This window comes from Lissotriton vulgaris, chromosome 12 (genome assembly GCF_964263255.1).
Source record: "Lissotriton vulgaris chromosome 12, aLisVul1.2, whole genome shotgun sequence".
Lineage (NCBI taxonomy): Eukaryota > Metazoa > Chordata > Amphibia > Caudata > Salamandridae > Lissotriton > Lissotriton vulgaris.
The window spans coordinates 544,917,135-544,930,310 of record NC_141700.1 but is presented as its reverse complement, the minus strand read 5'-3'; the positions used below and the strand labels follow the sequence as shown (position 1 = coordinate 544,930,310).

The following is a 13,176-nucleotide window of genomic DNA, read 5'->3' as shown; positions in this document are numbered from 1 at the left end:
CACTCTGGATGATGGCTTCTGTGATGCAGATGGCCCTCGTCGGCTGGTTGATCTTTGGGGATGGTGTCCGTGTCCGGATTGGAACACCAACAAGTCTTGGCTGCTGCAAAGGGTCTGGGACCCTGGGTATTGGTGCAGGAGGGCTCCTCGAGGGTCTAGTGTCTCGTTACTAGATTGGGAGATGACGCTGACCTCTGGGAGCATGGAACACCTCCTCCTGGGTAACTGCTGCATCAGTGAGGCCAGGGGTGAGTTTGGGTGCCTGCAGGATGCAGAGACGTTTCTCCACTACTGCACTGGAGAAGCTGGCTGTTTTTCGAATTGCTGGCAGTGCCTCCCAATCTTTTGGAGGCTGAATAGCTGCAGGACGAGCTGTCTTTGTCGCAGTTGTTACAGACAGCAGGCAGGCTGGCAGGGTTTGGGCCAAGTCAGTTGCTGCGCCTCAGTTGTTGCTACTTGCGGCTCTTCAGTGACCGTCTTCTTGAGTCAGTTGATTCTACTTCTCTGGTGCCATGGGACTCCCCTAAATACTAGATTAAGGAAGTGAAGGGTAGTAACCAGTGGGCTACTCACCCTTGGGGTCTCTACACCCCTTACATGACCGCTTTCTGTGAGGAGTGGGCAGAAACCCTGTCCCGGAGGTCCTAATTCCACCAAAATCAATATGGCGGAATCCTTTTTTTTTTGTGTGCTACATCAAGCAGTCCACCTTAGGGGTCTTACTGGCCTGGTATTGTACCACACCTCCCTCCATATCTAATTTCCTACCTGCTCTGGTGCCAAATGGGCCTTCGAGCTGGCGGTGGCATCTCCCACTGGGTCAAGTATCAAAGGCAGCAAGTCCCTGTCCCTGATATGCTAAATCACTAGCCAGCCTGTTGGAGGAGGTGGGAACACCTTCCTCCAGAGCAAGCATTGTTTCTGGGCTTGGAGAGTGTGTGCTCTCACCTGCAAGGGATAGGAGGGTTGGGACAGAAAAGTGTCTGTGGTGGCAGGCTGGACTACACCAGTCAGCCGGTTCACTAACGGCTGGTAGGTTTTCTGGGCGCATCTCTAAAACGCTTCTGGGTGCCTGGTATAATAAATCTTATCCTGAAATCTGTACAGAGTTATCAAACCAATGTGTTTTATACCAAACACCATAGATTTTAGTGAAGCCATTATGTAGCTGGTTAACGCGTTTTGACCAGCACCCAGTACATACCTTAATATGGCTTCCCTGTTCGCTTGCAATATCTAGCAATTGAATAAGACATCACAGGGCCATATCTATCATGCAGACATGTCTTCACTTAGGGCTGTAAGGCCCGCTGTAGGGGTAACTTACATATATCATATGTAGTGACTTTGGCATGGCACACAGTCCTGTGTGCCATGTCTTGTTTTCTCCATGGTTTGTGCCATGTCATGTAGCCTGAATGTATTGTGAATGGCGTTCCCTCAGGGTGGAATACAGCATGCTGTAGCCCTAAGGGACCCTCTGTGGTACCCATGCCCTAGGTACCAAGGGTATCATTTACTTGAGACTTAGAGGGGTGCCACAGTGTATGCCAATTGTAGCACAATTGTATCTTTTACTTTGTTTTAGGGCAAGTGCATTGGCACAGGGTCCTGGTTAGCTGGTTCACTTCCAGTCAAACGTCTGTATTGGTGAGCAAAAAGTGGGGGTGGCATGCCCAAGACCCAATTTTTCAGGTACCTGCAGTTTCGTCACGCGCTCGCGCCTAGTTTGGTTGGTTTGGAGTCTCTGCCGGAGTTCAGCCCCATGGAAGCGAAAGTTTTCATGGGTAACCTCGGGGATAAGAAGGTGTCCCGTATCTACCAAACGCTAGTCACTCACTGTTCCTCTTCCCTACTTCCATTAAAAGAAAACTGGGAAAGGGACGTCGGACCCCTGGACGAGGATGATTGGAGGGAGGCCTTGGAGTCCCCGCGTGGGACTGCTATCGCGGTACGACTCGGGTTAGTCCAATTTAAATATTTGCATAGGGCTTACTATACACGGGAACGGCTGTGGAAAGCGTGCCTGATTGTGTTCCCGGAGTGCCTGTGATGTGGAGCTGAGATGGGTACTCTGTTGCATACTGTATGGTCTTGTGCTGGCCTGACCAGGTTCTGGAATGGTGTATGGAGCTGTCTGTCGGAGGTACTGGGATGGGATCTTCCCCGTACCCATCGTTTGGGCCTTCTCCATGTGCTAGAGGGCGTGGGAGGGAATATCTACAAACGTCACTTTTTGTTACTGGGTCTGGTGGTGGCCAAACGGAACTTGGCACGAGCATGGAAGAATGAGCGAGCCCCCCCACTGAGCGCATGGAAGGCAGGGCTGGACTATTTTATGGGGCTGGAGCACCCAGTGTTTGAGGCCAGAGGATGCCCCCGAAAACATTACAAAATTTGGAAAAGGTGGGCCGACTATAGGGGTTTAACTCTGGAGCCTCCAGCAGAACCTGAAGATGGTCCAGATTTGGACGATGGACTTCGGGCCTAGGGAGACGCATGGTGCCTGGCATGATACAAACAGTTACTGGAGGTTTACTGTGATCACGTGCACTGGGTTAGGGAGGGATAAGGGGTGGGTAGAGGGGCTGTTGGGTAGCTGTGGGAGGTGGGGGAGGATAGGGGGGGGGTCGTTCCTTTTTTTTTATTGATTGGGTTTGCAAGATATTGAGACATATGTTGATATTTGGCAGCGATCTCCTGACTGGAGAGCTGTGTATATGCCTTTACCTGATCAATCAATAAAATTTGTTGTGAAAAAAAAAAAGTGGGGGTGGCCATGACAAAAAGCGGCACGTTCCTACACCCGGTAATGACAACTTAACTGCAATGAAAATGTACTATTTCTTACGCTTGAGTGAGGCACTTCCAATGTACCACACATCCTGCCATCAAAAGTAAAACCAACAAAGCATTACATCTTGTAGCATTGTGCGAATACTAGTGTGTGATACGTTTTATATTTTTCTGCCTCGTTTTGTATTTGTCCAATGTACAGTTGTGACTAATGAAAGCATTAAGAGTTGTCTCACCATTTCCTGTGTTTTGTTCTGTTCTGGATTGTGCTAGGGATACGATGTTGAAGCTGAAGGGGATCTCCAGGCTCTCTGGAATGGCTGTGGTAAGGTCTAAAACTAACCCCCCTGGCGGCTTCTCGAAGGACCTCCCATGTCCGAACGATGGATTTGGTAAGAAAAGTTACATTTTTGGTCTCCAACTAATATAAATCGTTTGGATCCTTGGCAATTTTGATTTTGGAATTGAGTCCCATACAAGCAAAGTAGGTTTGATCATAAGGGCTAATAAGCTATTCTACACATAGACATTTAGTCCTCCAAATAAATGTAGCATGCTTTTTTTGATTGTCAATACTTGTATGATCCTTCTTCACTCTGTCCTCCATACATGTCAGGTGCAGTAAAATTGCTGTATGGAATTGCGATATGCCTCATCACGATTGGCCCATTGTTCCTGGATGTAGAAACACTGGATTAGCCGGTAATTCTGGATGTTAAAATCTCTTGAGGCATGCGCACCTTAACTCTGTATTTACACAGGTTCGAGGCATGTGGGCTGCTGAATTCATATCTGTGCATAGTCCGCCACCTAGTGTTGGGTCCGGATGATTGCACATTGTTGTCCTGGAAGAGTCTTCGAAGTATCACGAGATAGGTGGCTCCTCCCCTGGACTACAGTGCGCATGGGCATCGCCTCCATCCCCAGATTGTTTTTTTCCGCCATAGGGTTCGGATGTGTTTTCGGTTCCCTCCATCGGAACCGATAGTTGTTCGATTTTTACTTGAGACCAAAAGGTCTTTAGGCTGGGCGTCGGTATAGTTGCGTTCGGGTTTTCTTACTGACTCTCAGCTCCGATCTCCTACTGCCCTTCCACGTGCTTCGACGCGGATGGGCCTACACTACAATCTTTGCTATGGAGCGGACTCCATTCAAGAAGTGTCCGCTGTGTCACTCAAAATATTCGCACCTCGACGTGCACCCCGTGTGCAACACATGCTTGTCACCGGATCACCGTGAAGACACCTGCATGGCGTGTTCAAAGTTTAGGAGTAAGAAAACTTTGAAGATTCGCCGGGCTAATCGACTCCAGGCACAGTTGTCGGCTTCGGCGCCCCCACCTGATGACATCTTTCAGGAATCGGTCGAGGAAGAGGACGACGTACAAGGGTCGGACTCTGGCCCCGCGTCCAAAGAAGAGACCTACGACGCGGATGAGGAGGCCTGCGACGAAGTCTCCGGTGAGGTAGGGGACGACGAACTGATTTGTGCCACGATGGGAGATAGCTCAGAGGAAGAGCTTCCCCAACCAGACTCCGGGGCTACTCCCCGTCATACGGCCCAGGTCGAGGGATCGCCTTCGGGCCTTACCCAAGATCTAACTATGAGTCCTACGTCCCCGCCTCCGGGCCCGGTCACGGACATTTCTAACAAGAAACCGAAAGTGAAGCCAACTGGTCTCGCACCCTCGGATGCGAAACCGAAACCGAAAGTGGCGTTGGTGAAGAAGGTTCTGGAGGCGTCAACTTCCACGAAACCCAAAATGGCCGACTTGAAGAGCCACGCCAAAATGGCCGACCACAAGAGCCGCGCCAAAATGGCCGACCCGAAGCCCTCTGGGTCGGCGCCGAAGGTGAAGGCACCCGACGCGGCTGCGTCGGCACCGAAAGGGGTCGCGGACCCGAAACCGGCTTCGAAGAAGCGTCACGCCGACGGTGCGCCAGGCCATGGGGCGTCGGCACCGAAGAAGAGGCCTACCGGCGACCGGGCTCTCGGAGACGAAGAGTCGCTCGCGACGGCTCAGCCCTCGGCCTCCCTTACAAAGAAGGTGGGAGAATCCTTAAAGCGGATCCAACAGTCCACTGTTGTTCCCAGCCAGGACACTGTAGTGCCTAAGCCCACGCCGAAGCCTGCCAAGGAACAGACGCCCATTCGTTTTACCCTTCCTCCCAAGTCGGCGCCGAAGGCCTTCGCGCCTAAGCAGAGTGGACACTCTCAGGAAGTATTGACGCCAAAGGCTGCCTTGGTGGTATCGAAGCTTCGGCTCCAGCCGCTTGCGGTGGAGGAACGTCGTGAGGTGACCATCGACGCCAACACCGGAAAATTGTCGCTCCTCAAACGAAAGATTACGTCGGAGCCGGCCTTGGAACCTTTTAGGATTCCACTCAAGAACAAAAGATACTCTGCAGACTCTTCGGCTTTGATGGAACCTCTGTCTCCACAAGCCCTGGAACACTCGCCGGCCCATTCCCCCGTGCCTGATGTGGACGAGGAAGAGGCCGAGTACAACTATCCTGCGTACTCGGATCCGGAAGAGGAGCAGGTGCCCTGGACGGCAGGAGGCGACACAGACGACCCGCAGTCGGGCCAGGACACTCAACTTTTCGCCGCTAAGACGTCCCCGACAGAGGACTCGGCGGCCTTTAATGCTTTAATAGAGAGAGCTGCAGCGAACCATGACGTCGAACTGCACTCAGACCCCGTGGATGCGGACTTCTTGGTCGACACCTTCTCGGTAGCCGAAAAACAAGTCAAGACACTGCCGATGCTTAAAGGAGTGCTGAAGCATGCACAGGAGGTATTCAAGGAGCCCACCCGGGCGCGGGTGGTCAATCCTCGCATCGACAGGAAATATAAGGCGGCGCCCACGGATCCCACGTATATTAAGGGACACTTGCCATTGGACTCCCTGGTGGTGTCCAACGCTCGGAAGAGGGCGAATTCGCAGACTACTGGTGATGCTCCTCCCCCAGACAAAGAGTCCAAGATCTTTGAGGCATCAGGCAAACGCATTGCTGCACAGGCAGCAAACATCTGGAGGATCTCTAACACTCAAGCCCTGCTTGCACGTTATGATAGGGCCCATTATGACACATTAGAGGCCATCCTGCAACACTTGCCTGACCAATACAAGGAGGCGGGGGAGATGCTTATTCAGGAGGGTAAACTCATTACAAATGCATCCATCAAATGTGCCCTAGATGTAGCAGACACTGCCTCCAGGGCTATCAATACAAGCGTGCTACTTAGACGCCATGCCTGGCTTCGAATTTCTGGGTTCAAACCCGACATACAAACCACAATACTGGGTCAAACAGTGAATCCTGACCATCTGTTCGGCCCTGAGGTGGATGCCTCCCTAGAAAAGATGAAAAAAGATAACGAAACTGCAAAGTCTATGGGGGCTTTACAAAGTCAGCAGTTTCGGGGTGGTTCCTTTCGCCGCTCCAATTCAAGAGGCACCTCAAGAGGCCAGGCATCCCAGTCCACGCAATACTACAAGGGTAACACCCAGTCCTCGTATAACAACAACAAGGGCAGGGGTGGCTACAGAGGCAATAATATCAAAGGCAGGGGACGTGGAAACAATGCCTCCAGGTCCACCACCTCCAACAAGCAGTGACGTCTTGTCACTTCCCCCCGATCACACAACACCTGTCGGGGGGAGACTCCAGCAGTTCCTGCCGGCGTGGAGGTCCATCACCACGGACAGGTGGGTGAGGTCTCTTATCCAGTACGGGTACTGTCTAGAACTTACGTCCATTCCACCGGACATACCGCCAAGAAGCCGTGCTATGTCCGACGAGCACTTGACCTTGTTGCAGCAAGAAGTACTTGTCATGCTGCAAAAAGGGGCGATAGAGCTCGTTCCATTGCAAGAACGGGGAACAGGAGTTTACTCCCTGTATTTTCTGATCCCCAAAAAGGACGGATCACTCAGGCCGATCCTGGACCTCAGGCCCCTGAACTGGTACATCAACTCGGAGCACTTCCATATGCTCACATTGCAGCAGGTGCTTCCCCTGCTTCAACAGGGGGACTTCCTAGCGACGCTGGATCTGAAGGATGCCTATTTTCATATTCCCCTGCATCCTTCCCACAGAAAGTATCTCAGATTCACGATCCTAGACCAGCATTACCAGTTCAGAGTCCTGCCGTTCGGGGTCACCACGGCACCAAGAGTTTTTACCAAATGCCTAGCGACTGTGGCGGCGCATCTTCGTCGCCAGCACGTCCATGTCTTTCCGTACCTAGACGACCGGCTTATTCAGGCAAAGACAGAACAGCAGTGCGTCGACCACGTGTCACGCACCATTCACCTCCTGCACGATCTGGGATTCTCTCTGAACTACCCAAAGTCCCATCTCCAGCCCGCCCACGTGCGACAGTATCTGGGCGCGACAATCGACACTCTGGCAGCCACTACGCAGCCGAGTTCAGTGAGAATCGCCAGTATCCAGGCGCTGATCCAACGATTCAGACCCCAACACTCGCTTCCAGCGAGGGTGTTCATGCAGTTGATAGGCATGATGGCCTCCTGCATCTCCATTGTCCCGCACGTGAGACTACATATGCGTCCGCTTCAGGAGTGCCTGGCACGTCAGTGGACTCAGGCTCATGGGCAACTGACAGACCTAGTGTTGTTGAGCGGTCGGGCGTACAACTCTCTGCATTGGTGGAATCCACAAAACCTTTGCAAGGGCCGACCATTCCAAGAGCCTGTCCCACAGATCATCCTGACAACGGACGCCTCTCTCCAGGGATGGGGAGCGCATGTACTCCACTACACTGTGCAGGGACTATGGACACTTCAGCAAAGGAAGATGCACATCAATGTGTTGGAACTGATGGCAACCTTCATGGCCTTAAAGGCGTTCAAAGTACATCTGTGCAACAAGGTCGTGTTGATCCGGACGGACAACATGACGGCCATGTACTACATCCAGAAGCAGGGAGGAACACACTCTCCACAGCTGTCTCATCTGGCTCAGAGCATGTGGAAGTGGGCCATTCAGAGGAACATCTTCCTCATGGCAGAACATCTCCCAGGCAAGGACAATCAAATGGCGGATCTGCTCAGCAGGCACAGCCATCAGATGCACGAGTGGGAGATACATCCATCAGTACTCCAACCGTTCTTCCAAAGGTGGGGTCATCCAGAGATAGACCTGTTCGCCACAAAGGAGAACGCAAAATGCCAAAACTTCGCCGCCAGATTCCCACACCCCCAATCACAGGGCAATGCGATGTGGATGAACTGGTCAGGCAGATTTGCGTACGCTTTTCCCCCAGCACCTCTGATACCGCTGGTGGCACGCAAGCTCAGGCAACACTCGATGACGCTCATCCTGGTTGCTCCAACGTGGGCTCGCCAACCATGGTACACCACGTTTCTGGAACTCTCCGTGGTACCGCATCAAAGGCTTCATCTCACTCCCAGCCTTCTGACGCAGAGCCATGGCGACATTCAGCACCCAGATCCGCAACAGCTCAACCTGGCGATCTGGCTCCTGAAGTCCTAGAGTTTGGCTACCTCAATCTTCCTCCCGATTGCATGGACATCATTCGGGAGGCGAGAAAGCCCACTACTAGAGCTTGTTATGCGGCTAAATGGAAGAGGTTTGTCGTCTACTGCGTGGAGCACAGCATTGACCCGCTAGACGCGTCCATTCAAAACATCATATGTTACCTCTTTCACCTGTATCGGTGTAATCTAGCTTACTCTTCCATCCGCATTCACCTGTCGGCTATGGCAGCATACCTCCAAAATAGGCAGCACCTGTCACTCTTTAAGGTCCCTGCTATCAAGGCTTTTCTGGAAGGACTCAAAAGAGTCATTCCACCAAGGACTCCACCAGCTCCGGAATGGAACCTCAACGTGGTTCTTACAAGGCTGATGGGTCCTCCCTTTGAGCCACTACACTCTTGCGAGCTGCAGTTTTTGACCTGGAAGGTGGCGTTCTTGGTAGCAATCACATCGCTACGGAGGGTTAGCGAACTGCAGGCGCTCACCATCCAAGAACCTTTCTTCCAGGTACATGCCAACAGGGTGGTGCTCCGCACTAACCCAAAGTTCTTACCCAAAGTGGTCTCGCAGTTTCACATAAACCAAACTATTGAATTGCCGGTGTTCTTCCAAAACCCAGAGACGCTGGCGGAGCGGATGCTCCACACCCTTGATGTGAAGAGGGCCTTGATGTATTATGTGGACAGGACAAAAGATTTCCGCAAAACCAAACAACTTTTTGTTGCTTTTGCCACACAACACAAGGGAAATGCAATCTCCAAAGCAGGAATAGCTAGATGGATAGTAAAGTGCATTCAGGTCTGCTACGCTAAAGCTAAGCGCACTCTCACTATCCCACCGAGGGCCCACTCCACTAGGAAGTTGGGGGCCTCTATGGCGTTCTTAGGTAACATTCCCTTAGAAGACATCTGTAGAGCAGCCACATGGTCTACCACTCATACTTTCACTAAGCACTACTGTGTAGACGTGCATTCAAAACAACAGGCAGCTGTTGGTCAGGCTGTTCTAAAAACGCTTTTTCAGACTGCTGCAGCTGGCACGGGCGGCCGCCGCTAATGGAGGGACTGCTATGTATTCTATGCACAGATATGAATTCAGCAGCCCACATGCCTCGAACTGCAAATGCTACTTACCAGTATGCATCTGTTCTTGGCATGTAGGGCTGCTGACATTCATATCGCCCACCCTCCTCCCCGGCGCCTGTAGCAGCTGCAGTATGTATTCATATACACACATATGCTCATAGCATGGTCATCACTCACTTCTTCACTCCATCTCTGCCTATGGCTAAAAACAATCTGGGGATGGAGGCGATGCCCATGCGCACTGTAGTCCAGGGGAGGAGCCACCTATCTCGTGATACTTCGAAGACTCTTCCAGGACAACAATGTGCAATCATCCGGACCCAACACTAGGTGGCGGACTATGCACAGATATGAATGTCAGCAGCCCTACATGCCAAGAACAGATGCATACTGGTAAGTAGCATTTGCATTATTACCCATTCTGAGGTGACTAAATCTTAATAGATGGAATAATAGTAGTTCTGGTCGCTGGGAATCTCTTCATGGAATTCTGACAAACTTGTCATTTAGTGCGATTAGCTGATGTTGTTTGGCTGAAGGCCTGATGGTGTTTTTTTATTTTTAAAACCACATATTGCATAAAGTCACACTACCAAGTTTGTCTTTTTTAGGTTTTTTTTTACTGTGGATTCACTAGCGTTTGTTTTTTTCCAGTCGCCAATTGTATACTTGCCAAAGTGTTCTATTACATCGTAAAGTCCTATATTGTTCATTTTATTTGTGAGGTTATTAACTGTTTCTATATCTTCAGGACCCATTAGGCACATCTTTATTTATTTTCAAACACAAGTGGGCACCTGGAGTAAATGGTAACGCAATTAAAGAGAGAGCCTGTGAGAGCAAAGATTGCAGATGAGATTGAAAGTTAATGTGTGCAAAGCTGTTAGAGAAGAGACTGATGAAGAAAAAGAACAGAAAGTACACAGTTTTCACAGAATGAGGTGTTTACACCACGTGTTATCGATGATGTGGTGTGCACTTTATAGGGATCTAATGTTGAGTTAGGTACAGTTTCCGAATATCATTCACTGTATCGCGCAACGTGAATAGTGCTCCAAAATTTTGTGGAAAAAAATAGTATATAATATATTTTCACGGTAAAACCAATGGATACAGGGTCGTTATAGTTAGGCTGACATTTTACCCATACAAAACCATAGAAATGTAGCAGTTTTAGTTATACTTATGTTAAGAAACTATGACTCGTTGCCTTGAGTTACTTAATGGCACGAGGTATAGTTTTTTCAAATGTGGCGTAAATCTTCAGATTATTAGTTTGTGCGGGTGAAAAAAATTCAATTTTAGGCTCATAAGCAATCCCTCAGGGACCCTTGTATCTGTCCTCAGGGATCAGGAGACCTGTATCCTGACCCCTTATATCTGATTCGCACTGTATTTTACCCGCACCTGACCGATGCGATAAACAAAATGGCGGTCTCCTTTCTCCTCCGCATCCTCTGCAGGTGGGTCTGCGGAGGATCCACGCTCCTAGATTTCTATATTTTTTGTCCTATAATATTTCTGAAAACTACTGAAAGGATTTACACCAAATCACAAAAAGCGTGCGTTCTGGACCAAGTTGGATTTCTGCAAAATTTGATGTCATTACGTCCTGCAGGTCAGGCTTTAGTCGTGTGCAAAATCCCCATGAAAATTAACATGGGGAAAACATGTTTTGCCCCCGCCTTTTTCATCAGGCCCGCTTGACATATCATCCCGAAACTTCCAACACTTCAGTTGAACCGACTAAAGTATACGTTTTAAATATTTTGTGAAGATTCGTCAAACTGCACCAAAGTTATTGCAAAACAAAAAACGCTCTTCCTATGGAAAATACGCTTTAACTATAACTACCTACTGGCTACTGCTAGTAGGTAATATATATCCATATCCCTATTGGAGGTAATTATAGAAAATGTACATTATATGGACCTGTACATTTTAAATGATATTTAGGGAACAATATTTATGGCAAATTATATTTTTGTGTACAAACTGAAATGCAACTGCTGCATCGAGTATTACAGCTTTTTTCTTCTTCAAAGTCTTACTTTTGGTTTAACTGATATGCTGTGTGAATCGTGACAATGTTCCCTTAAATGCAGGCTGGCAAGTGATCACTGTCTTTACACAGTGAAGGGAGGACCAGCGGCTTCAAACATCTGTAAAATCTTTCTCCAGTGCTCTGCTCCTGGTGCACACAAGCTTGCAGCTGCACTGGGGACAACACATTTATTTTGTTACGGCACTCTCACTCACTCTGGGCCCAACTCATCAAGCTTAAGGTGTGTTGAGGAGCAGATCTTGGCAGTGCACCTAGTGAATCTAACCCTTTGATTGCACCGTCCAGAACCCATGTAGTGGCATTGACCCTTTTCTCTCACTTTGAACCCTGTATCATTCTCCTTCTTTTCCATTCTTTTATTTTCCAATATATTTATCAATATTTACTTTAGTCAAATGTATTGTATTAAGACTTCGTTTATTTAGCTAAGTATAAAGAAACGAAAAATCCATAATTCTTTTCCAAAATTATTTGCCATTATTCTGCACATTTTTTGGCAATCTTACTTCACTGTTTAGTCATTTATATATCTGTTAATGCTGTGTGAGCAAAACTTTCAGTTTATGAGTACTAGTTTAAGACCTAAATACGGTAATCTACAACCAAAAGCTGTCCACTTAAACTTTCCAAAGGGCCTGCCACTGCTTGGCAACACTTGTGGTAGCAGTTTTAATATCCTTTGATTGTTTGAGCTAGAAAGAAACCCATTTGTTAACCTCTGCAAATTGTGAAGCACATGATAGAATATTTGGCAAATGCAGCTGTAGTAGGGAGGCGGGACGGGATTCTGACACTACGGCGTCTCCGTGCCCCTTCTTCTGTACCGCCACAGCAGCGAATCCGTAATTATGCAGAAAGGTACCTGGCTTCACAATTGCATATTTCCAGTGGCCCTTTGTTTAAGTTTACAATTTGTTACTGGATCCCGCACATGCAGAAACATTTACAGTTTATAAATTCTGAGAAAATACTCATGATGAAGAACTAGAATTACAGTTGAGTAACTTTCCCTTCTTGGTAAATTGTTTGCTGTATACTGGGATGCAAGATGGGGATCTCTGTCCTTAGCATGACCAGTGCTTCGGTTGAGCTATCCTTATTAGCAATTGTTTGTTGTGATTAAGTGAATTGTTGATAAATCCTGACCCAATAGAAAACCCTGGACCATACCCATGAGCAAGCCTTATTTTACGATGATAAAATAATCTGTCATTATCACTGTGTCTTTCCCAGGAGTCTATTCAACAAACTATGGACCTGAATATGCCCATTGCAACCAAACTATTTGGAATCCGTTTGGCGATGGACTTTCTTATGAGGATTTTAAGTTCCCCATCTTTCTGATCAATGATGAAAATGAGACGCAAGTTATCAAACAGGTAGTTTTCATTCATCTGAGAGTTTAGTATTGTTGAAAGCAGTGCCTTGATGAATGCAGCCAGCATAACTGGAGCCATGCCAGTCAATCTACATAAATATTATTTTTATTTACTGTCCACATTCCCATTTCCCCCCAAAAATATTTATTCAAATGAAGTGTAAGGGGAGATGGTGTTCCCCAAATGTTGTGCAATGTTTTTCTCTATCTCCTGACAGTGAAGTATCTTTAGCAAGCCGGAAGAGGAACCGCATGAGAGGCGTAAGCAACACCTTTGTCATTCAGAGAACGATTGGGGGGGAAAAAATCCATAGCACTCACATCT

General features: G+C 48.5%; 1 protein-coding gene across 2 annotated transcripts in view; it reads left to right on the top strand.

Moving 5' to 3' along the window:
• Window positions 1-13,176, top strand: part of NCSTN (nicastrin) — a 150,320-nt gene that overhangs the window by 35,602 nt on the left and 101,542 nt on the right. For both annotated transcript variants that reach the window (XM_086945340.1, XM_086945341.1), the window contains exons 4-5: window positions 3,070-3,188; window positions 12,707-12,852. In XM_086945340.1, the coding sequence (XP_086801466.1) occupies window positions 3,070-3,188; window positions 12,707-12,852 (265 nt within the window). The remainder of the gene's footprint in view (window positions 1-3,069; window positions 3,189-12,706; window positions 12,853-13,176) is intronic.